Source organism: Rousettus aegyptiacus, unplaced genomic scaffold (assembly GCF_014176215.1).
Source record: "Rousettus aegyptiacus isolate mRouAeg1 unplaced genomic scaffold, mRouAeg1.p scaffold_m13_p_15, whole genome shotgun sequence".
Classification (NCBI taxonomy): domain Eukaryota; kingdom Metazoa; phylum Chordata; class Mammalia; order Chiroptera; family Pteropodidae; genus Rousettus; species Rousettus aegyptiacus.
This window is the reverse complement of record NW_023416290.1, coordinates 55,869,099-55,896,005: the sequence shown is the minus strand read 5'-3', so window position 1 is coordinate 55,896,005 and position 26,907 is coordinate 55,869,099. Positions and strand designations below refer to the sequence as shown.

General features: G+C 36.5%; 1 protein-coding gene across 7 annotated transcripts in view; it reads right to left on the bottom strand.

Annotated features, from left to right (window-relative positions):
• The window catches only part of PHF20L1 (PHD finger protein 20 like 1), a 63,332-nt gene that overhangs the window by 33,414 nt on the left and 3,011 nt on the right, over nt 1-26,907 (bottom strand). For 3 of the 7 annotated variants that reach the window (XM_036233046.1, XM_036233048.1, XM_036233047.1), the window contains 6 exons: nt 12,477-12,648; nt 12,253-12,337; nt 8,781-8,869; nt 8,476-8,565; nt 4,868-5,081; nt 4,150-4,278 (listed from right to left, as the gene is read on the bottom strand). In XM_036233046.1, the coding sequence (XP_036088939.1) occupies nt 4,150-4,278; nt 4,868-5,081; nt 8,476-8,565; nt 8,781-8,869; nt 12,253-12,337; nt 12,477-12,648 (779 nt within the window). The remainder of the gene's footprint in view (nt 1-4,149; nt 4,279-4,867; nt 5,082-8,475; nt 8,566-8,780; nt 8,870-12,252; nt 12,338-12,476; nt 12,649-26,907) is intronic. The other 4 variants (XM_016145645.2, XM_016145647.2, XM_016145648.2 and 1 more) reach the window with 2 other exon arrangements.

Here is a 26,907-nt window from a genome sequence, read left to right as displayed (position 1 = left end):
ACCAAAAATCATTTTTGTGTCATTTCAAAGCTGGCCACACAAAACCATGGAGTCAAAGGAAGTGTGTTTAACAGTCGACCACATAACAGTATGCTTACTACAGCAATTATACCGCTTATATTACTGGCTGTCTACAGCATATTTAATAGGAGAAAAAAACGTGCCCCCAAGTGTCATATAACCTCGAGTTATCTATGTGGTGACATCTGCGACTTTTTCAGATAACCATCTCAAGGACCGTAAGTAATCTAAGTAGGAATTCAAATTGTAAAACTGTATTCTTAAAGCCACACTAGAGCCCACTGTTCAATTAGGCAAAAAGGCCCTTTCCTTCATTGGAAAGTTGAATATCTAGCACTTCAAATTGTAATTTAAAATCCAAAAGGTGGAATGAAAAAAATGATGTGAATGTATCAAGGGTTGGTATTAAAACTGGTATTTAGTCCAGTTTGAGATAACAATCTACGGTTTCTTTAATGTCTTACACGATACCAAGTATAAACGGGGGTGGGGGGAAAACATATATTTTCCAAAAATTGTGTATAAACCATAAATTCAATTAATTTTATTAATATAACTTCTGAACATATTTTTAGGCAACTCAAAAAGATATAGCATGATGTGTTTTTTTAACATTTAAAATCACATTCACTAGGTTTTTCTCTGGCTAACATTTTTGAGAAATACTACAGCTGAAATAAAAGGGAAAATAATCAGAGTATCAAGTTCTGTTGCAGGAAAAAGTAGAGGTTCCACTTCTAAAGGCTAATGAAACAAGACAAATATTTGTTATTCGGTCTATTCAACATAGCTTACATTTCGTTCCCTTTCACATAGGTAGTGGAAATACTTTTTTGAATCTCGTCAATAGGTGGAACAGATCACAATTTATAAGATTAAAAATAGGGTACTACGAGTTTGAAAATCATGGTACTAACAATGCAGCGTACTCTGTGAATTTAAATTGGGATATTATAAACTCATTTAATTAAAAGCAATTTCCACTTAATGGTTTATGAAGGAAAAATAAAGCTCTGAAACATCCTTATAAAAGGAAATGAGACATTTAATACAAACTACTTAAAATTAGATTAGAAAATACTTGGTATCGAGTGAATTCAAATGCCTCCACTATGACCAATAAAAAGATTTTCATATTTTATATGCATACCATCTTAGAAAGAATTACTGAATATAAACAAAAGGGGATAAAAAACAAATTCTCCTTGAGGAGAGGACGGCTGCCTTAAGCGGCAGTCCAGATCGCTCATCCTGACCCGCTAACGTTTCCAATATCCTTGGAAAATGAGAATTGGAAGAAAACATACACAAATGAAATGAATTTTAGTTACTTGCGAATATGTATTACCGCTATGTTACTAATAGGTCCTCCTTCAGAAGGATGTATCTTTAGAGTAATTATTTTAATAAAATGCATTATGCAGTTTTAAAAATTATTTAAAATCAGGTTAAAGTAGAATATCAAATATTCATGAGTCCTGCCCACAAAGTTACAATTTCTCAATACCCTACATCAACTATAAAATATATGGTTGGTCTCTCACTGCCAACAGGAATAAACAGAACAGAGGCCAGAGCACCCTGGAATAACAAAGGGAAGGAAAGAGAACAAAGTATTTACATCACGGCCTACTTAACATTCATGGATTCCCAAACAACATCCTTACTGGGGTTAAGAATCAAATACTCTCGATGTTATGATCAGGAGCACATTACCGGCCAAGTCGAATCTCCAGGTTTTTAAAACCAGTTTTAAAATCCCTTCAGCCGCACGAACGTACCCCAACTGGAGGGACTCCTGAGACCTCCGAGGACCATTAGAAGCAGAGCACGTGCCAGCTGCTGCTCTTTCTTCTTCTATTCCCTTTATGACTTGTATTTTTAAATCTACTCAAATTTGTAGTTTGCCTGCAACTTTAGCCAAAAGTTTGCACTCCTGAGTCTCTCTGTAAAACTATTTTAAAACAATATGCATAAAGTAGATAACTATCAATAAGGTACATTACAGAATAAAAAAAAATGAGACTGGAAGAACATACATAAACTTTGCAACTATAATTTCAACTTCTACTTAGTTGGCAACTGATGAAAAAAATCATTCTATATCATTCCCCATGCAGGACTCAGGTTTAGAATCCCTGCAGGGTGTGCACATGGGGAAGAAAGAGGGTGAATACATTAATTAAATTTCTCCAGGAGATGGTCCACTTACTTCCAGCTAGAACTATTTAAAAAATAAATCGAGTTGGGGGAATACATCTGGGCAGGCTGAGATGCTGCCCAACCACAGCGCTACGCATCCTGGCAGCTAAGGGATATAAGGACACGTATAAGTGAGCTTGATAAATTTAAACTACACCATAATTCCATAACGAAACTGCTATTTTATATTAGTTCTCAACTGTTTTCATAGTCTACAATTAAAATTTACTATATAGAGGCAAGTTTGAGTTTCACCCATCGAAGACAATTTTATATCTATTGTCTTTTCTGCATGATACAATTAACATGAAATCATAAATGGATGCAGAGAGATGAACTACTAAAAAGATCGCACATTTAAATTTAAATAAAGAGAAAAAATCATAATGACTCCACATTTGTAAAACCTTATGCTTTTTTCCACTGCTGCCAAACTATCATGTGTTCATCTGAGATTCCCAAGGGGAAGTGAAGACAAGGTCCCTCCACAGAAGGCACGGGGTATGCCTGAGCAACCTCTATTAGAACTTCGCTGAAGCTCATGGTAAAATGGTTCTTCTTTCCCCACCTACTGCCTTTCCAAGGCCATGTGCAGATAATGCATCACTGTGGACTGAGCTGTTTTCTTTTCCGCCTGCTTAAATGTCAAGCTGGAACTTCTCAGGAAGGCACAGGTGAGAGTACACTAACTGACACTAGAACCGGGTTATCCAGACTGCAGGGGAAACAGGATGCTAGTCAGCTGGCAGCCATATCACTTCTGCGTCACTTCCATCTTCCTTGATCTTGGCTCCTCCAATCGTGCTGTTTCAATCTTGGTATCTTGGGAGTCAGAAGTACTAGTCGACTTGCCACAGGACAGAGCACTACGTTTCATTACTCTAGGGCAAAACTGAAGTCTCAAGTTGCCCGGATAACACTCTGGATTTCTCCCAAACTAATGTTTCTAAGGAAAAGGTGGAATGGGTGAGTTGATCTGAAACATTTCCTGTCCTGTGACCAAATATATCCTTTATCAGAGAAAAGCACAAAAATAATATTAACACCTGTTGAAGCCAATTATGATCATTCAGGTGAATATTATAATAAAACAGTGGTTCTAAAGAACTCTAAGCTATAGAATCATCTTTCAGTGGGCTTCCACTCTTCAGAAAATAGACACAATGTTTAATTTAAGTTTATTCTTAAATCTCACAGTGAAACCAAGATTCTTCGAACTACTTCAAAGATGCCAACAAGGGCTGATACAGCTTTATCAGGCCAAAGGCACTAAAAAGCATTCTGTCCTTAAAATAAGAACATGTGACTTGAATAGTTAAAGTATTTTAACATATACTCAGAGAAATTATATATGTTCACAGTTAATCACCAGGCTGAATAGGCCCAGGAAGTAATGGGGCCTAGTATGACTGGCCTCAATTCTAATACTGAAATACTTCTTCTAGGAACACTAACCAGGCTAGGGCTTTCGGTGTTTTTCGTCGTCCTAGCACTCTACCTCCTGAATTAGAACAAAGCACAGAGAAATAAAACCAGTTCTAGAGACCAACCTGAAGACAAGGACAGAAATTTTAAAAACTTACAGCACCTTAGACATTGCATCGCCACAAGCTGACAAAAGCAGGCAATTCAATTCTTACAGAAACTACTCTTACTACCAATGTGATTTGAAAACTATGGAATTTTACAACTTTTGAGCCTATCAGTCCTCACAACATCCCTGTGAGGTAGGTAGATGTGCGATATTTTTCACATTTTACAACACAAGAAGCCGACAGTGCTGAAGGATGTTGACCTGGAAGAACCACAGAGACTGTTTGTCTTATTACCCAGTTATATGTTAAACCAACAGATACATTTTGCTTTATTAAAAATGAGCTAAAATCAAACCCTCCATTCCCCGGCAAAAGAATCATTGTGGTTTACCAGTAATCTTGTTAAGCCGCGCTCTCTTTGCCTGAAATGAGTTGCCTTGACTACTTTTCCTCTTGTTTGACAACGTGCTCTCAGGCTGTGGAAAGACCATCTTTGGAACGTTCTCTACATGAAGTCCTACTTTTAATAAAAAACATATGTGAGAGTTTATATAGAATCCACAGTTAAAACACATGATTTTTTAAAAAATAGCAAAACAGTAAAAATGCTTTACACTTAATTTTTTTTTAATATGGTGCTTGACATAGAACTTTCAAAACACAAATCTCTCCAAACTGACACATCAGAAAGAAATAACTACTATACAGTTATTCTTTGGGGGGAAAAAAAGCAAGAAGAGAATGACTTCCTGTTTTTTCCATGTTATATACTGAAATACATGCAGAAGCATTTAGGAGGTTAAAAAAACATAAATAAACAAAACCCCCAAAAACCTACTACCAAAAAGTTGCACATCAAAATCTCAACCCATTTTACATTCAAAAATATTGAGGGCATGCATTATCAAGTATCCATATTTGACCAATAATCTTCAGATACATAAAATGCTTAAAAAAAAAAAGTTAACCATCTTATTATGCTAGTGAAAAATCCTAATAATTTAATTAAATGTTCAAATCACAGGCAGCCAAGGGGTCTGACTACTCGTCATACGCGAGGTGAGTTCTACCACTGCTGTAAGGAGTGAACGTAAGAACATATTTTGTACCAAAAGTATCACTAGACGTGGGCGCATCTTCCTTCTTCTCAACCTCTGGTATGGCTACAGAAGTGGAAGTTTCTTCCTTCTTTGAAGGTACTTTAAACCATTTCCTCTCATCTTTCTCTTTATCTTTATTGCTATTAGCGCTGGTTCGAGGTTTGTTCCCTGTTTTATTCTTGGCTGCAGCTGCAGCAGCTGCTTTCACTAAAGCTATCCAGTCCTCCAAAGGAAAAACACAAAACATGTGAAGCATTAAAAATTAATCAAAATTCAATGACACTAATGAGTAAAAGCATGTATCGCATCACATTTTCAAAGCTACTTTCACACTCACACAAATATAAAAACTGAATTAACTATATTTACAAGGTATATCATCAACATGGTAGATTACTAAATTTAATCATCTAATGGGTTAGCTGCATTTATAACCTTTTATAAAATAGAAAAATATTCAATAAATATTCCTTTGATATATTTTTTCAGGAATAAAATCTAAAACAACTAAGGAAACTTATGACATGACATTTTGCCTTAGTACTTTATGGTTTAAAAGCCAAATTGCATTTCTTTTCTGTAATACAATAGACCATAAAAGAAATAAGAGAGAAATACTTATGTTGCATTTCTGCAAAGATTAAAAGAAATGTATTCCACTGAGTAAATTACTATTCCTTATTAGGAAGAATGGTCAAAGTATGGTCAATTTCATAAAAAATCAAGGTGTGATTTTTTAATCTTTAGAGCTTTTAAAGTTCAGATACCAATTTATTACAACAATTTAATAGTACTAGTGAAAAAAAATATAAAAGTGCTACTTGGCTTGGCCAAGGTAAAGTACAAACTGTCAGGCTCCAGGTTAATTTCCCTCCCACTCTAACTTCCTGGGGTTCAACTTCCTGGGCCCACGTTAGCCACCATTCTGCTGAGATGCAAATATTTATTTTTCCTGTATTAATTTTTTTACTTTGTTTCTAATTTTCAGTTTTATTTTTAACTAAAACCGCTTATTGTAAAAAATATGGAAAGATGTAAAGGAGTGATACTAACATTTAAATTTTCACAAGCAAAGATCTTTTAAAACAAATATTGTAATAGCTCTACAGAATTAATCTTCCACTGAAGCCACTAAGCTGTCAAATAGACCACCAATTCAGATTCAGCCAAAATGGGTAATCCATTAAATTCTTAACCAAGCAACTAAAAACCATTTCACAATATCAAATGCGTTTACTTCATGGGTTCTATTAACAAACAGAGGTCATTAAACGGTACAGGATGATGGCTGCTCGGTCTTGAAAATGCATGGTGAAGACAATAAGCCATTAAAAACAAACAAACAAACAAAATCTATGTCTCTCCCTCTCCCCTATGACTGGACTGAACTGAAAATGTCACGTGACTGCACCTAACACATCCGGTCACCAATTTCCTATTAAGTATCGCACTACACTGCCTGGAAGCATGCTAAGTGTTCACGAGACCACAACTGATAAGAGAAGCTGCCTGGAAGCCCCAGGAACTCATCGGTGCTGAGTGACCATATTATTGCTCCCGCCTGGAAAACGCCCAGCATCTAGCTTTCCCAGCATTTTAAACTATGTCCCCAGTACGTGCCTTTTTAGAAAGTGAAGTTGTAAACAAACAAACAAACAAAATGCACCAGTACTGGCCAACTCGTCCTACTTAGATATAAAGTAAATTAGATATAAAAAATAGTTCTGGATCACATGACTTGTTAGTCATGGTATGATTACGGTTGTGTGATTAAAGAATTCTCTCATTATTTCGCTCTTCTATTTTTAAATAGGAAAAATTCACTATCAAAAATAACTGGTACAATCAAATGAATCACAACCAATAATCTATTTCACAGTCGCCTGCAGGCAACATCAGAGCAGTGCACTAGCACGAACAGTGAAACCGGGCGTGAGCGAGGAGTGGCTCTGGATCTTACGGCTGAGTGCAATTTTAAGCAAGCAACTCAATTCTCTAAGTTCTGAATTCCTCAGCCGTGAAACAGACACGTCGGCCATACTCATTTCACAGGATTTGCTATGAGAATCCAATAAAACAAAATGTTTAATAGATAGTAAAGGATCTTAGGAGCCAACCTGTAACACTAGTGAGTTAAAATGCAAAGTTTCTATCAGAGCACTAAGGAAAAGAACGGGGGGAAAAAAGCAATAGAAAGCTTAGAGAAGGGCATTTCTAAGGGTATTTATTTGATGCCTTATCTTTTGCTAGTTTTACCGTAAAAGAAATTCTACTATGCATCTTATAAAAGAATTCTCAAAGCACCCAAAATCTAGAAGATAAGCAAAGGTGAATTCTCTTCACCTGACTTAGAATATTCCCTAGATAAAAACGAGTCAAAAATTTTTTGAGGAAAAAGGCACTTTTTAAAAATGAAAGTAATTTATAAAAATAAAATTTCTACGAGCATTTTAATATGTTTATAATTTAAAATGAAAGAAAATATACTACTCAGATTTTCTTTCAGTAGTATTTTGGCACTGATTTTAATATTAGCTTACATCATGGTGTGACTAAAATACTTATTAAAATTAAATATCCAATAAATCTGAGAAATTAATTTTCACAACTTATAATTTTACCATAAAACAAACTGGCTCAATGTCTCAATGTCTCACTTTGGAAAAAAACAAAGTTTCAAGGATAGGGCCAACTCGTGAACATTTGAATAACCAGAATAGCAAAATAATAGTTTTAAAGCAAAAAAAAAAGGAGAGAATTTTAATTAAATGAGTATATATTAATCTAAGTTCACGATGTTTTACTCAATCTTTCTACGCAGTAACAAAGAAATCACACCGCTGAATGCTTCCAAGGACACTTATTTATACTCACGAGTAGGAAGACAGAGCACTTCACTGATCGAAAGCATTGCCACTTTAAACTGCACTTACATGTTAGTTGTGGGGAAAACAAACTCTGCTAGCTGATCATTTCAAAACGAATCTGAAAACCAGGTGTTTTAAAACACTATTCGCAGAATACAGCAGGAATCATTTTTCTAATGCGGTGGCCAACATTTCTAGGTCACTAAACGTCTACCCTGGACTGAAGCTGATCAGGTGATTCGAACACATTTCAGGATGACATTTTTGACTGCATGGCATGGAACAAATATGTAGCATATTTCCATAGAGACATTTTTATATTTTCAATTGCTTAAAATTAATTGTAGGTCCAGGTGCTGAAAATCCCAAATAACAGCAGAACATAAAAGAAAATATTTTAAATTTCTACTGGCACCTTTTCTTTCCAGTATTTCGGGAAACATAGTCAACTCAAGGAATCACGGTTTTAACTCCTTCTCAGATTCTCCTTCATGTGCTTACCGTTCATTCTTGCTTTGAGCAGTGACAAACCATGTAATACACTGCTCATATCTCATGACTCAGAGAGCCCTACCGGGAACAGCCTACAGAGTGTCAGGTAAGCGCCTTTTAAAAGAAGATTAATGACTATGATTTATAGAAGGAAAGGAGAAGATAAGAAACTCAATATAAAATTTTATATTAAAAATTAACTTTCTAAATGATACTGTATCCCAGGAAAAACAAACAGAATTAAAAAAAGGCACTTACCTCACTTCCCATAGACTGGTTACACGATCCAGCTGGGTCGATAGGACAACACCAGCTTAGTGGATGCTGGGATTTCACCTGGAACAGAAACTAGTGACCTATAACTTTAGCAGGTCTAAAACCAAAGGAGCAAAAATCAAGTGTATAATTTACTTTACATTCTAAGCTGCTTTTTCTTGCTGCTATTTGGGGCTATCAGCACATAACCCTACAATTAGTTCGCTTTAAAGAGATGTACATTTATTTTGATCGGTCACCATTCAAGAAGACACCCTTTGGGTAGCTAGAACGCTGAGCAATCTTACCTGCCCCTTAGCATCCTCGGGCATGGCTTTAATGTGCATTCTTTTTAAACAACGAATTACTCCATCATAAAACTGAACTGTGAATGTTCCTGAAATCGGAGCAAGTCAGAATCATTAGAAAATATAATTCGATCTTACAGCAACACTTGAAATCTAACACCTAATGCCCCGATAGAAATAAATGTCCATGACCGCAATAACTGCAAACACACACCCCTTCTCAGGACTCCATCAAGTTTATTAAGTTTATTTTCTCTTTCTGTCTGAAAACGACTCTGATTTCCCTTTAAAAACACCCAAATTAAATCATGATAAGTAAGTTGCATGTCATTCTGATTTTTACTGAAGGATTTTAAATTTCATTTTTGACAATTTAAATATATATTTAAATAACATGTCAGGTATAATATACCTGGCTGAAATAAAACCATTATTTACAAACATGTATAATACTTCTATAAAAATTATCATTTGCTCTCTTTCAAAGTTTCTTTACAAATAACAGAGAGAGATCTAAAATAGAAAAAAAATCATTTTCTCAGAAAAGAATTATTCCTTAGGAAATATTAATAACCTGGCAAATAAGAATGATAGATTTATGGGCTTTTAAGCTAGAAAACACTTTCTAGATCTTCTAGATGAAAGTCTTCCTGTGCAGATTAGACCACGGAGGTCGGGGAAGCTCAACGCTCCACCCGATGGCAGTCAGCTCGGCAGCAGCACGGCCACAACTACACCTCTGCTTCCCACGCCTTTGCCACCAACTCATCCTGCACCTGAGACTTGAGATTGTTTGCAATACACTCCATGTTTGCAAGGCAGTAAAAGTCAGTTCTACTAGGAAACATAAATTATGTAGATTTCATACTTATGGAAATTCCAGTGTTTGCCTATCATTTCCTGTACAAATGAGGGCAGAGTACCACTGTTAGTAAACAGATACCTGACCTTTACGAAATGAGCATAAATGATAAATGTGATCGTTGGTATCACTGGCTTTGAAGCTGGCACCAAGGCCAATGCCACATATGTTCAAAGATGTTTTTATAATGTGAATTTCATATCTTCTGATAATTAGCATAATACACTATAGCACGGATACAAAGATTTAAACTCAACTTATGAAAAAAACTGATCCATTGAAGAGCAAGGATATAAAGACACTGGGAAAATTCTGAGCATGGCAAACCGTTCGTCCACCTTACCCTACCATGACTCCTGCAGCTGTCCTCTTCCTTCTTCCACATGGCATCCCGAAAGAGCCTGCAGGCTCCTTGCCACACCCACGGTGCGGTCGTCCCTACCGGCCATTACTCACTGTCTCCTCTGTTGTGCGGCCGCCCACCTCTCCTAACTCCAACCCACTCTTCAAGGATCAGCTCTGACCACTGCATTCTACAGATTTGCCTCTTCTCTAAGACATATTACGAATACCTAAAAGTTCACATTTGTTAGTTCTGTTTAACTTTTGTAGTCTAACTTGAAAGATAGACTTTCAAGTCAATCCCTCTCTAGGGTCTGTCTCCCTTTGCCTTTTTTAAACTTTTTGGTTTTTTTGGAGGGGGCAGATTTATCCATCACATGGGACATACAGAAATCACAAAAATAAATACCTCTAGTGGAGATTTTCAAAAAACAAATCATATCTGTCAATATTTCACTAAGTGCTCACTTAAACTCCTCCTAAAATGGTAGAGATTGCAATCACTATCATCACTCTTTCACTAACATAGTTTAATTTTCTTTATTACGCACCTGCAGACAAATGGGATAACGAATGAGGGTGGTTTTGTTTCTGAGTGTGTTCTAAGTGTGTGTATGCATGCACTTGTGTGTGCATACTCCCAAGGAGCTTTAAGCATAGAGGCAAGGTCCCAAAGCTTACCACACTTTACAGAAACTGCTCTTAATTAGGTTAGCACTGCTTAATTTTTTTTTGGTTTAGTGTTATTTGGGGTGAATCCCATTATCCAACAGAACTGATTCTTTATTTTTTCCTTCCCATCTACAACTTGTTACTGGCTGCCTACTCTGTGCTAGGCTCTGGACTTGACCCTTGGGGAGCCCATATGTGTAAGACGTGCAATCCAAGCTCCATAGCACAGCTCTCTGGAAGCCCAACTGCACATTAGAAAAGAAGTGACCTTCGAGACTGAGATGGCCCTCAACTCTTCCATAAGGTGACTGGTGTAAATAAAATCATAGCCTTATTTGTTATTTCGTTTCACAAAAACAACAAATCGGAATAAGGCTTGCGAAAAGTTACATCATAATTTCTAGCTAGACGACTATGACCTACTTTATCACATTCAACATTCTTACTGTACATCTCTTCTTACATGTCCTCCTCTTCTGTCTTCTCTTACCTCTTGTTTTTTCTCAAGTCTTGTTAGTTTAAAACTTCCACTTAATCCCTTACCTGGCTCCCATCACCTCCAAATAAAAGTCAAATTCTTTGGGAAGATTTTCGGACTCTTCGCACGCTGCCCCTTGCTTCCCTCGCCTCACCAACCTCTCCTGCTAGTCCAGTCCCTTTAAAGGAATCCTTCACGCCAGTCACATCGAAGACTACAGATCCTGGAAAATGACCTGCCTCTCCTCTTTTCTTCTGCATACTCTATTTCTTCTGCCAGAGAAGCCTTTTCATTCCTTCTTTACCTAGCTAACTTGTCTTTCAATACTCAGTTTAACGTTAGTGTCCCCTTAGATGAAATGCCCTTCTTGCCAAGAAGCTGTCACTCATTGTGTTTCTTTAGTAAAAAAAAAAATGAGTGGTCAAGTTTAAGAGGTAACTGTAACAGAAAACTAACATATTACTAACTAGAAAGATAGACTTACAAGTATTTCACAACTGTTTTAAATGAGATTTTAAATAAGAAATTAAAAAATAAATATATTTCCAATAATAATTTAAATATTCTTATGCCTTTCCCAATTAATCAGTCTATAAGTTCTGTTTTTTTCAATCACAATCTGGACAATAGATTTACCCATCTTATGCCACATTAACACACCTGATTTGTTATTGTCAACATTTCTGATCGGCTCGGTAACTTCTGCTCAGTATCAGTATTAGAAATCACAAAAAGCTATTAGGAAAATTAACTCTCAATTATCTACAAAAATTAAGAAAAAAGATGCAATAAAGGAAATCCTCAAATTGATGAAGTTCCATACTCTTTCCTCAGAGAATACTGGACAGTATTTCACCTCTAAGTTAACTGATTTGAATTTCTCTCTTTAACTTTCCTCACACTCTCGTTGAGATGTTTACAAAAATAACTTAGCCAACATACTGGAAACAGAGAAGTAGAAATAAAAAGCATATAATACAAGCCTGTGAACTGAACATTGAAAAAATTTTTAACCAACTATTTACCTCTCCTAATTTAAACACTTTAAAAAGGCGTTAAAATTAAAAATAGTGTTAACATTTTACTATTATCAACCCCAGATCATTCTAGACACATACCTTCTTTGTTAATTGCTTCGATCTTGGCAGGGTAATAGCGACAGTCTGTCCAACGAGCCAGAACTTCTTCTCCGGCTTTAAAATCCTATTTTAAACAACTTTTAAGATCAATACCATGTATAACAAATAAGCATTTCCGTAATACAAAAAAGCTTCTGTGAAATTTAACAGAATCCCCTTTAGAATACAGCACTGCACATGGAGCAGATGAAAGCGCTACTCACAAAGAAGTCATCCTCGTCTTTCAGGCCCTCCTTTCGCAGCGCAGGCCTCTCGAGAGGTCGCAGTCTGTTGCTATCCCAGTAAATCCACTCATCGTAACGATGGCTCCAGCGCTCAAAGTGGACCAACATTTTGCCCTCCTCATAGTCAATCTTTTCAATTCGTGATGGATACCTCAAAAACAAAAAGGAGCTTTAGATCAGAAGAACATTCTTACATGTTATACAACCTATTAAAAAGTATGAAATATTGCTCACTGTTAAAACCACCAACAAAATAATATGGGTCAATATTTGTAAACTACTGAAAGTAAGCACAGTTTGGTTTATTATTTTTGTCTTTAAATGACTGTTCTTGATTCCTAATGAAATGAACATTTTGATACACACCCAATAGAACTATAAATTACTGTGCAAGACCCTTAAACATAGTCCTACTTTTGATCCATCTAATCATTCCAATTCTAGAAATATATATACAAAACATTTATAACAAAGAAATAGAAACCATCTAATAATGGAGATAGCCAAAATGAACACTGTTCTTAACTATACCAAACGGTATATCTGCTGAATAAAAAATTATCATCTTTAGTGTGTTTATTTTCTTGCAATATTTCATCATGAGCATCAATGGTAGTAGGGAAAATTCCGTTAGAGCTTAAATTTTAAAAATATAAGAAGCACATCCCATTGCTCGGTTTTCGTGTGTGATGATTCTCCTACAATTAAGTCCAAAATAGAAATTAGTTAATTCAAAAATTTTAAAAAGGGAAATTGCTTCATCATTCCTACCTAATGTACTGCATTAAATTCAGATAACTCAATTTTTTTAAAATATCATTAAATAAACTTAAGAAATCAATAGCAGCACATGGTAGATGATTCAGCCATAACAGTTTATCCCATATTTTTGCTGGTTTTTGATAAACCTGAAATTCTTTTTTGCTCTGGAAAATTAGCTTTAACTATAAAGCACGCCAGACCTCACATAACTTGGAAATTCAGGAATGACTGACTTCCCGCTTTATAAACCACATGTGCCAAAATTTTACACACTTCAAGGGCCGTGAAGCGTTCTCTGGGAGAGCTGCTTTCTCCACTTTGGTTTAAGATACAGAGCTACCTGGAGTTCCCTCAAGCACAGCCAGCCCCGAGCACGTCCGGAGCTTCCATACATTCTGCTCCTCCTGCCGCGCCCCGGGGTGCCTCCCTCCCGCACACTCTCATCATCGGGACATGGCTCGTGGCTCGGCATGCACTCACTCGCGTGAAGACGTCTCCACTCCCCTCCCCGCTGCTCCCCTGGACCCATGGTATGAGACTGGCTCAGTGCAGGCATGGCATTTACAGCCCTCGAGACACTAATGTGCCACACAAAGAGGGGCCGATGGTCAAATAAGCTGGGGAAATACTGATTTTAATAAGCTAAACTGTTTTCTTTATTAAAAGACTTCTCGGCCCCGTCGAGATGGAGATAAAGCATTCACTAGGACCAAACTTACAGAACAACGTAACCCTTTATCAAAGAACACTTATTAACATTTCTGGAGAGGGCAGAGATCCAAGGAACATGACGTAGAATAACCGTCATGCCCATCTCTGTCTCTCCAGCATCCAGCACCGCGACAGACACACTGGCCACTCAGGCCATGCTCGGTAGGACCAGGGAGTGACGTTAAAGAAATCCAGATACACACGTCCTCAGAACCAAGACAGCTGGCAACCCAATTCTAACTTGGTTACATCTTGCTCTGAGTCTTTTTCTGGGAGTGGGTGTGGGTGAGGAAACGGTTAAAGAAGAGCTAAGAACAAGAACCCCGAGGGGATTCGCATACAAGAGGTGGGCACACTGAAGCCGCTGCCTTTACCTTTACCACGATGACAACAACAGCGCTTGTCTTTGGCAGCACTGCTCTGATTGTTTTTGCTGTGCTAGTTTTTTAAAACATAAAAATTGCCAAGAGGATTAAGGGAAGCCTAGGAACAAGGTTAACCTTTCGTGTGTTTGTCAACATTCGCTAGCCATTTAACTAACTATAAAGAGGCTTTCTATCAGTTCTATCAGTTATAAAAATTAAAAGTTTCAGAATGTAAGAGCCTCTAGTTTCACATATTTACTATCATGTCTTTTAAATTTTGAGTAAAAAATAGGCATTTATTCTTAGCTTCCTTTGCATTCTAAGTGTGCCCAACTCTATATACTTAAAACATTTCTTAAAGTGAAAATAGTACATGGGAACAGTCAGACATTATCTTTACTGTCACGGTAAGATGCAATTCAGTAAAGAATCGTAATCTAAGTGAGTTCAAAGAATTTAAATCTGGATTGCAGAAAGTAACTTATAGTCTTCCTAATGTATTTCAAATACTGTTGGCTGAGAGGATTCCAAATGCAACGACCAGACTGAAAATTATATTTTGAGGAATTCTTCCAGATAACTTATAGCATGTTATACTCTTTACACATAAATACCTAGAGATTGATATGTAAACTTTGGATGATGGCCAAGAATTAAATAAGTAACATAAATACCCAAGATTATCTATTTTAATTTTTACAATGTTCACTAATAATCAAATTTTGAATCTTAAATAAAGATGTCATAAATATTACCCTTACAAAGAATGTCCAAATTTCTGTTCATTCACTCAACATACAATTGGGCACCTGATAAGATTAAGGCCCTTGCTGGGCACTGCTGACAGGTAAAAAGAAAACGATAACGCCTACCTTTCAGGAGCTTAGCTTAAGTCAGATGAGGGGAGAGGGAGAAGGACCAGAGTGTTTACTGAGTCACGTGTGTCGGGCTCCAGGTTCTTCCTCAGTGAGTGTCAACTGCTCTCTACAGACCTTATCTCATTTGGATCCCAGTCACTACCCGAGGTATAGACAACACAGTCCGCAGTTAACGGATGGCAGACTGCTCAAGAACACTCGTGGCGGAGTATTCAAAGTCAAAACTGGCACAACAGCCTATAAAAGAAATAGGATACGGCCTGCAGTAAAGTGATCATGTCGTACCTGGTTAACAGGTATTACAAAAATTTTACACAAGGTGCTATTAATAGTTCAAAGAGAATTGGAAAGTTCACTGAAGGTCCTTGGGGGACAGTGTCGTCGTGGACCTTGGTGGGGACTTGTAGAATTTGGGCTTAACAAACACGGTGCAAACAAAGGTGAAATGTATACACAGGGCATACTTCATGTATTCACTCAGTGTTCATTTACTTAAAACCATCACGTGACTCACAGTTAGGCAGGCAGCCAGTGAGGATTCAGAGACAAGTTCTATCCTCAAGGACCTCACCATCAGAGACTGGAGGGGAAACTGGGGGAAACGGTCCCCTTTCGCTAGACTATAGCAAGCAATAAGGTGAAAGAGATTAGTGGGACACTGGATTGGACTCGTTAGCTAGGTTCAAATAAAGCACTTTGAAATAGCAAACTAATAAAATGACCCTCTATTCTACAAACAGGGAATTCTGTAAAGTTTGTACTTAATTTGGTAATCAGTTACACCCTGGAAAAAATCCTAACATCAAGATCTTTGCTATACATGTTAAAATACACAAAATGGCAATTTAACATATAGTTTTATACAGTGAAATGATTTCCCTGTTCTAGCAGATGGTCCAGAGTAATAATACTTTGATACACAGTGAATGAAAAATTCTGTTGAATAAATGCACGCACAAATGTCTCCCCATCTTGAATTAGCAATATTATTTTGATGAACTATTTATGTTTTATAATAATTTGAGTGTGAACGGGACATAAGAGTTTTCGTATTAAAGTTGGAAGATGCAGTGGTAATGTTTTTGTCATTTTTTTAAAGGCTGAGTCACGGAATGCTGTTAAAGAATAGTGATTAAGCTGAGTCCCAGACATTTATGAAAGATTTGAGAAGTGGAAGACAGGTTTTAGAGTTAAAACAATTAGAAAATTGTTTTAGAAAATTAGAAAATAAAAAGAAACTAACCATAGTTGGCATCTCTCAAGGGTTCAAAAGGAGACGGAGAATAGCCAGCCTCACTAGAAGATTCCTCAATGCCAAGATTCTACGCAGAGCTCTGTTGCCCCTTATTATGTTACTGCAAAACACCTCAAAATTTCCCCTGTCTACGGTCCCTATTATAAACCCATTCTGAAATGCACGCATTGCGTAAATGATATTTACTTGTGTAGAAAATAAGGCACTGCCCCCATGTCTACCTTGCTCTCAGATGTCTTTTACACTTGAATCTTAGAGAACAGTTTATTCTCTGCAAACTTAAGGAAAATCATCCACCCTAAAATTGGGTCTTTTTTGTTTATTAGGCTTAACAGAAACAAAAAGCATTCAGAAAGCCTGAGAAGCCTTTATAGTGATTCTTGCCGAAGTCAGCAGTTGTCATACACATAGTTCTACCACGCTAACTGTCAGTGAATCCTTGGGACCCCTTCTGAATCAGTGGGCAAGTTAAACTGCGGCTACTACCACAGAGTGGAGCAAGGCCATTATCAAGAATAAAATGATTTCACCTTCCCTGAACTCTTATAGCACTTTATTGTCTTACCTGATAATACTGGCATTTTAATGCTGTCACTGGTGCTTCCCACCTGTACAAGATTATTCAGAGAGGGGAAAGATATGTGGATTCTGAACTAAACCCGTGATCCGATATGAACCAAGTACTAACCGAAATGGTTAACTGCACACTGGGTTCCCCATGGTACCAGCTCTCCAGTGTCGTCAAAACACAGAGAACATGAGAAACTCACACACAGCATCACCACTACGGATGAATTCCTAAACTGGCGCAAGGTGCTAGCTGTTCACATGGGCAGATCCCAACCCACCCTGTAGATCAGGGGGCTGCAATGCCCTGAGGTGGTACGCAACATGTCACGTGCTCGGTGTAGACGCGCATGAGTATTCTTTTGAGGTGGGGATTCCAAAATTTAATCAGATTTTCAAAAGGGTCCACGATCAAAAAGAAACTCCTTCTGTAAGGTAAAATCACTATTAACATACAAACTATAGGTGTGCCATTATCCTTGGAAGAAAGAAAGAAATGATGGGCATGCAGCTACTCCAGAACTATAATCTGGCAGATAAAAAAAAAAAAAAATTCCCTTTATATTTAATATAGTAATAATATAACACACATTTTTAAATTTGGGCAACTCATTCTCATTTGGCATCTAGTTTGATATATGCAGATTTTTACCTGTATGGGAAAAGAAAGTTAACCATGAGGAAATGACAAAGAAAATGCTTGACACACTCTTGGCCAAGAATCTCCTACACGTAAGCCAAAGGGCAGAGTTGTTAACTACTCATTGATAGGCCTGACAACAGTCTCAAAGTTCCTAAAGACCATCAGAATCCACTCTGAGATTAAGCTATTTAAATTGTCATATTAATTAAAAAGGCAACGTATTTTTAAAAACCGCCCCAATAAATTATTCAAATTATATATTTTTTAAAGTCATTTGATAATTGATCAAATAAAACTTCTAATTTATATAAATTTAAATACTGACAGTTCCTTATCGATTTCATTTAACTCAGCAAACACTGAGTCTCTAATTCACTATGTGCCAGGCACTACAGTAGCAATAAAACTACAAATACAAACAAGACATTATTCTGATCAACTCACATTTAGTGGGGAAGGGAGACAGAGAACCAAACAAGTTAACACACTTATGATATAATGTAATGGCTGACAGAGTAAAGACATATTACAGCAGCATACAGAAAGAGTACCCCAACTAGACGTTCTCCTAGATAAAGTAGTTCCTTAATTTTCAAAGAATGAAAGATACCTGAAATAGAACTAAAACGTAATTTAAATGTTAACAGAATCTTAGAAAGCTAGAATTAACAATTTAAAACAGTTTTGTGGACGAAAACTCTAAGCAAGAAACTCTAACACGAAATCATACAAAATGACTCAAACGTGGTAGAACTAGAAACAGAGAGGTAAGAACTTCCTCACATAAGACTGTCGCAAGGATTATTTCCCAAATAATAAAAACATAAAATGCAATCCAAAGCAAACATAATAGCCTTAGAATCTAATAACCTCGTAAAAATTTAGCTTCTTGGAAGCATTTCAAATTTACATTACGCTCTGTAATTTTCAAGTGTTCTCTCACCCATTCACTCATTGATTGTAACCATAACGATGTCACCTAATAGCATTAACAGTATTTTTAAATGAAGTGCTTTTAGATACTGCATGTTAACTATTTTGTTTAAGAACACAATGAAAACAAAACCCTTTTGGTTAATTCAAACCTAGTATTCCAAAACGAAGTATAAATACAAATGAATATAGAATTTCAAGGACATTCGGATGACAACAAATGTCAAAAATCACATCTTCTCCAACATTAAACACTAAAAGTCTTGTCACATTATCTCTCAGGTCCACTCAGATCCCTCTTCCCAGATCCATTCAATGCCCAGGACACTGTCCAGGACACGCTGCCAAACCACCCGGCTTCCTCCCTGTCACAACCTCTGCAGCAGAGAGTGGGCGAGATCAGAGTTAGCTGTGTTTTCCTTTAGAACCTGCAGCAGCCACCTTTCAAATTAAGGTTTCATTTCAGATCGTTGGATTTTAAACTCCTATTCCTGTTCACCTACTTAGCACCCAACTCCCATGCCATGCCTTCATTCATACTAAAGCAAAATGCCTACACCTCGGCCTTTATACTCATTACCACCTCCCGCCATATGCATCGATTAGACTATTAAAAATTCCTACTCTATCAAAAAATGCCACCAGTTATTTTATTCAAAGATTGTGTACTTCATATAATTTGTTCAGGTTAACATGACCAAACTTTTCTTTACTTAATTTTGTCACAAAACTAAAAACTCTAGCAGGCTGCAGTCCAACCAGTATCTATTTCTTAATATTTGGCACTTAAAAGATTATTTTACTACTCAGAGTCACAAAGGTTTATATATCTATTGATTAAGGTTTTAAGAGTTCACACTGACTCCTCTCCCATTAGAGTCTACATTCTTACAGTAACTAATGTTCACATCATTATCACTGTTAAGGCCAACACTTACTAAGTGTCTACCATATGGCAAAAAGTATGCTAAGACAACACATACTGTCTTGCTTAATCCTCAGAGAACCCTGAGTCAGGCACTGACACTGTTCCCCGTTATTATAGGGAGGTCACAGAGGATCTGAAAGGTTAAGTAACTTGCTCAAGTAAAAACAGGTAATAAATGGCAGATCCCTGAACAGAGATTTATCTGTCCTTAAAGACTGTGCTTTCGAGCGACATACTCTGTACTTTGCAACTACTGATTTTCAGCTCTTGTCACACCTACTGCAATGTGCCAAGTATAGGAGGCTCTTACCAGGAGGTACCGAAAACAGATAAAAACGAAATCAAAATCAAATTATATTATCTGTTTATTTATTTTAACACAAATAATATGCCTAATGTTGGTTTTATTAGCCCAAAGAGTATAAAAAACAGCTTTTACTATACTGTACAAAATAAGCATCCAAAAGGCTCATTTTGTTAAAATTTCTGAAAACGAAAGATACACTGCAGCTCACTAAGCCTAAGTATGAAACATCATCACATTACTAAATTAAAAAGTCTGAGAAAAGTAGCTTAACTTTTATATTTAAAAACTGTCATCATTTAAGTTTAAAAATTAAGAAACCTAGGAAATAATGTTAGACTAAAAAAAAAAAACTTAAAAAATGAAACTAAATTTGCAAATCGAGTTTTACAAATATGCTTAGTTTTCAGCCGATAAGTCACAATTCATTTGTCATAATCTTCTTCATTGGTAACCAGATTTCATGATATCCTCAAAACTTTTGGGGTCACTCTACCAACTCACCAAAATTTAATAAACTTCGCTGGGTGCCTTTTATGAGTAGAAGGGGCGAGGCCTTGTATATACGTTATTCCAAGTAAGTAGCTTATACTCAGTACCTTACCTAACCATGATGTGCTAGAAACATTCATTTTTAATTGAAGAAGGCTGTTTTTTGGCAATAAATACTTTTAAGACACAAAGAATATTAAATATCCAAATCCTTTCTTCAATTTTAGTGCAACGATTCTCTTAATTATAATTACTGAAATAACATAATATCAATTTCTAATAAATAAAAACTTTATGTGCCAATGATGTGTGGGAAGAGGCAGTAGGAATGGTCAGTAGTTCTTCAAAATATAAAGTCATATGAAAATACTAAAAAACTAAGGCTCTTAAGAATAGAAAAACTAAGCTGGTTTTTCAATATTATGTTAATTTCTTGGAAAAATTACACTACTGACATTTGAAACTTAAAACTAGTATTTTCTCCCTCACTTAAATCACTTAAAAACAAAATTTAAAACCTTTAAGTATCTGCAGATAACAATTCTGTCTACTCAGAAGTAGAATGGCAAAACGTTCTTTTTAGCAGCGCTGACGATCAGGACAGATAAATTATTTCCCCACTAGTGGTTTTAATCAACTCCCCACCACAAAATAAAGCATCATCTAATGCGATGTGATGAGTATAAAATCTCGCAATACATAGTAATATTCAGCAGGAATGATGTTAACGAATAATAGGGAGTTCGACGCATGTTGGTATGTGATGTTCGTATGTTAATAAAACTGTCTTTCATCTTGGTCCAATCTTTGCCATAATATGAACACACACAGAGACACACCCCCCACAGCGAAATGAGCCTGAGGTTCCTGGACTTCACACTGCCTACCATTTGTTTATGAAGGTCAGGAAACCATCAGCTTAAAAGTTTGATTCTAAGGTAAGCTCGGGAGGAAGACCTTCTAGGACAGGCAGGCCTGAAATTAACCTGCCTCGCCGAAGCACTCTAATTCCGTGGAACAAGAGTGACACAGGCATGCTGGACTCGGGGTCCTGGGCAAATATACTTTCTAAGCCAATAGTTATGATTTTAAGTAATGTCCAAATTAAACAAGTAATGAAAAAGCATTTACATGAGTGGAAGGGCATACTGGAAAAAGTTAACAACCTGCCCAGTATCACGATACTCTAAATATTTCAACCCTCTACATTTCTGTTTCAAAATATATTCACCCTTCTCCACCTTCAACTCGTTTTCTCTTCTGGTGACCAGCAGCTTTGAACTACATATGAATTCTAATCCTTGTCTGTATTACTTCTGCCTCAAGTCTGTTATATACTTACATGAGATTTAAAAATCTGTTGTCCTTGAAGAGATGGAAAATAGATTTTAAAAATTTGAGTTTCTAATTCAAAGGACCTAAAAAATCATCTATGAAGTCACACCCTCATTTCGAGGTCATTAAAGCAGAAAAGTAACTCTCCAAAGTCACACAGTTCATGGTGGCAGAATAGCACTGAAAAGCCATACCTTCTGACTTCCAGTTACATTATCTTCTTTTTCTAAACCTGCTTTCGACATTTTTTGTAGAAAGGAGAGAGAGGGAGAACTTTATCTTTAAAAGTTTATGGGGTTTCTTTTACGGGAATTCTAAAAATTAAAAAACTAAAACGCTTATGCACTGGTCCAGAGTTGCTTGATGGTTAAACTGAGTTCACGTAGATCTTAAGATTCAAAATTTGTGACTTTCTGAATGTACGATACCTCAGAATTAAAAAAAAAAAAATTATGCATCTCGATTTGAAAATCTCTACAGGAAGGGTCCTTAATCTGGAAGCCATGGGTAAGTTTTCTATGGGCACTGATAATACACAATTAAATTATGTGGTGCATAAATGTGAAATTGGGTTTTCAAAAGTAGTGACTCAAAATAAAAATCAATACTTTCCAAGTATATAGATTCAGGAAAACCCAATATTTTTTTAAAAAAACAAAATTTTATTCATATTAGCAAAAGAATCTCTATTTTAAAAGTATTTATCTAGGGTTTCTACAAATTTCAAACACGTCTAATACAAATTTTTTAGATTTTAAATCTGATCTACTTTCAGGAGCACTCTTCTTTAAATATAGGCCACATAACTTATTTCTACCTTTTTGTCCTTTGAATAGTTAAATCTAATCAGAAAAAAGCAACCCCTTTTCTTCAGAGTAATTTACTCTCATTCAAATTATTTGTACTTGCTACAACCTAAATTTCCTCAATTTTCTTACTCTATTAAAATTCTGTTCATGAACATTTTTTAAAAACTGACATTTGCAAATGTTCCATACAGTTCGAAAAACTCCAAATGTGTGGAAACAGCATTTGCCAATTCAAATTTATACTGTTCTATCAAACTCTAATACTTGGAGACCTCGCCACATTATTTTTATCTTTCATTTTCTTTGCCTTTAGATCTAGAAGAGAATAGAAACATTCCAAACATTTTCTTTGCCTTTAGATCTAGAAGAGAATAGAAACATTCCGAAAAAGGTCAGAAGAGCATAACTCATCTAAACGTTTTAAACCAACTCTGTATCACAAATTTCTTTTAAAAGTAACACCAGAGCATATTACTGGAATTGTTTTCATAATTAAGTCACTTTTAACTTATTTTAATTTTAATTAAAAGACAAAAGTTAAATCAATAGTCAAAACCAGTTTGATTTCATCACTTTTCTTACTGAACAATACTTGGAATGATTAGATACTTTAATGTTTGTAAGGGTGCTCTGCAAATTATAATAATGCAGAAACGAAGATTTTATTATCCCATCAAAAATTTGCTTGATAGCTTGTGGTAATGACATGATTTTCCTTTTACACTCCAGGACATGCTCATATCAACATTAAAGCTACATTTTAAAAACATATATACTTGTCTTCGTATCCCAAAGATTCATTTTTCAACTCTCTCCTTTCCCTGGTATCTCTCTCAGTGCTTTATGTATTATTTGTAGAATTTGAAGCAAGTTTAAATATATTATTTTACTTGATCCTTAAAATAATTCTGTAAATAAATGCCAGGAACACTATTTCCATTTTACTGCTAAACCAACCAAGTTCAAGGATTTACCCATATTTACAGGATCAGAAAGTGACAGTCTGAATTTAAACCTGCCTCTTTTGTCCTTAAGATCCACTTATAGTGTTTCCAGTATAACTTCAACTCTGAACTTTCTCTTTCCCCAAATATATTCCTGGATCAACAACCTGTATCCATCTTCATTCTTATGGGTTACTGCAGTCAAGAGATTAAAAAACTGATGTGCTAAGGTTTGGATGTACAGAGGTTTTGGTGGAAAATATGACGGTGATAAAACGGAAAATGGCTGATTACGTTAGCTGTAAACATTAGCATATTAAAAGTATTTTAAGAGACTTTTAAATTAAAAGACTGTTGAGGAAGAAATTGAATGCTTTAAGTAAAACTACAAAATTTTTTTAAACTTACAGCAATCCACGCTACTCAGTAGGAACTAGGTTTAGTCAGTGGAGAAGAGAGCTAAGTACCAAAAACCACACACTGGACCTAAAGATACCTGGCCTCTCACGAGGGATTCCCAGGGCCTGCATTCGTTAACATTGGTAAATAATCAAACCGTCAATGAGTTTTCTACCGGATCTATTAAGGTTACTTGTTAAATAAAAAGTAGTAAATCACTACTTAATGTGGAATGTATTTTCAAGGCTGAAATATCTTAAAACTTAAAAAAAAATGTGGGATATGGTTTGTTCAAGCAATAATAATGTAGTTTTCCTAAAAAAACAGATTGAGTCTTCCTGGTTATATCAAATTTACCCCAAACCTGAAAGTGGGAGCTTAACTTCAGATTATTTCTGCCCACTAACTTTAGAGTTCATCCTTTTATTTATGAGCTATATTCTAAAAATTTTCCTTTTTTATATAGGAAAAACCTTTTACACTCAGGACAAACTGGCATTCTGGGTGCTCGCCACAACTTTCCCTTTGCATTTCTCTTTAAAAAGGTGTCAACATGGGATGTTATTTCCTTAATAACAGATACAGTAAGTAGTATTTGCATTCCTGCTCATTCCTCCCTGTCCGATGCCTATAATAATTCAAAAGACATTTATGTCAAATAGAGACTTAATATCTTTCCAAATGAATGGATAAATGTGGAAGACTAAGTATTTAATATGGATGCAACATAAGAATTCAAGAAAGTAGAAAGGAAGGAATGGATGAAGGGAAATTATTTCAGTATATTTTGAGGGATTAACTTTTTTGCCCTTACAAGAATATCAAAGCTTCTCAACATTCAAATAATTCATCTATACTTTTACCTGATACTAAAGCAAAAATGTGTAGAATTCATATGAAATACAGGACAGCCCTTAAGAAATGGAATGATATGAATAAAGTTTATCTCATTTAGAAATAAAATCTGTTAAGAGCATTATGTCTCATAAATTCCTTTGTGCCCCACATAAAATTCAATAAATCTTAGCAATTAATTAGCTATCTTACAGGAAAGCACTTAAAAATTATAGCATCGCCCAAGCCTAACTAGTTCTTGAATGACATTAATAAACAAAGTCACGATAAGAAAAATTATTTCTTTAAATTACCTATACTTTTCTGTTTTTAAAATGAAAGCATTAACCATAGCCTAATGCTAAAATCTTCATTTAAATGAGCTCATAAAAAAGCAAAATGATGGAAAGTTCAGAAATGTAATATGTAATTATTCTAGCTATTTACTTACTTTAAAAAGACCATTATCACTGGGGTCATTAAAATTAAGTCTAAACGTCATCAATTGGTACATTTGCATGTTAGCACCCTACGTAAGCCCTTAAGAATTTCTTAGTGAGAAGCAAAAGACAATGAAAAATTTAAGCCAGATTTTCATTTGTTCTCTGAAATTCCAAATACTCTAAAAGCATACTCAAGCTTCATTTCAGAAGTAGTTCTTTTTTATAATTTTCTTAACTACTGGATCATCAATTTAACAGCTGTTGAATTAGAAAACATTTCACCAATAAAAGTAATTAATTAGTAAGAAATTTACTAATTTCTTACTAATAGCAAAGTTATGTTAATATCCCTGAAAGCCACTGAGAGAATATACTGTGTGCTTCTCCAAAACTGGAAGCTAGTTCAGTTTCGAAGCCTAAGAAAATATACTAATATGAATTATGAATTAACTAGTAATTCAAAAAGCCAGTAATGTTAAAAAAAAAAAAAAGAAAACTTTAAGAGTAATTAACATCACAGAAGTAGGAAGTATCACTTCTCATACTCTCTTATCACACGTTCAATAGTGTGCCTGTAAAAAGCTTCTTTTGGTCAAATCAAAAGCAAAGACAGCCAATTAGAGACTAAGGTGGCAACTGGTGTCTAATGGCCTGATGGAGCGGTTCTCAACCAGGAGAGTGTCGGCCCCCCCCACCCCCCCCTCCCCCCGCCGCTGAACACCTGGCAACATCTAGAGACGACTTTTATCGTCCTGACTGGGAGGCTGCTCCTGCCTGGTTCCCATGTTCCTCCCGAGCCCCTCCTGAGATCGCCTGTGTACTCTCCACCTGATGAGAATAGCAACTGAGTCCCCTACAACAGGGATCCCCAACACCCGGGTTCTACTGGACCACTCAGTAGAAGGAGACTGCGGGTAAGTGAGAGAAGCTTCCTGTGTATTTGCAGCCGCTCCCCAGCGCCAGCATCACTGCCTCAACTCTACCTCAGATCATCCAGCATTAGATTCTCATAGGAATACTGGTCCCTGGTGCTATGAAGGCTGGGGACCACTGCCCTACAAGCAAGCACCCACTGAGATGCAGCTCTGAGGCATGGGGCCAATAAATGTGCTTCCCACATGAAACTGGAGTTTCAAACTGTCCCAAAGCAGAGCCCGGGACAGAGCTCATTAAGCTGGGGGTCACGGACACGTGGAGAGTTCAAACACTGGATGCTAAGAGACAGAAACCCGAGGCTGGTCTAAAGTCAAAGATCATGACTTAGCAAGATTTCTCTGCCTGCCACTGTCAGCTCGGGAAGCTGACTAAATACAAATCAATCATGGCAAATCTAGGAAATGCCCACTATGTTTTGAAAGGAGTTGTAGTGAGAGAAAATGTCAGAAAGCCTGGGAAACAAATTCTGGCGTGGCTAAGCCACTAGACCGCTCATCAAAATAAACAGGCTTCGAGAGGCGAGAGGCGCCGAGGCAGCTCCACTACAGGAGAGGAGCATCTCTAACCTCCCTCTCAGGGCAGGGGAATGGCAGCAAGACACAGAGTCCCAGACTGCAGAAGGGGACGCCAGTTAGCCGGAAGGAGGAAGGCACTCCCTCGCAGAGGCGGTCTGCGCTGCTCCTGCTGTGACCCAGTGACCCCTGTGTGCGGTCCCCTTCTCTCTTTCCTGCGCCACTGTATAAGGGGTATGGTGGGGTGTTCGCATCACCACTTATCACAGATGGCCACAACGAAAGACATAAGAGGTCTGGAAGGACTGCCCATCCCACACAGGAGACAAACGACACGGCTTTTAGGTCACGGCCCTCTGG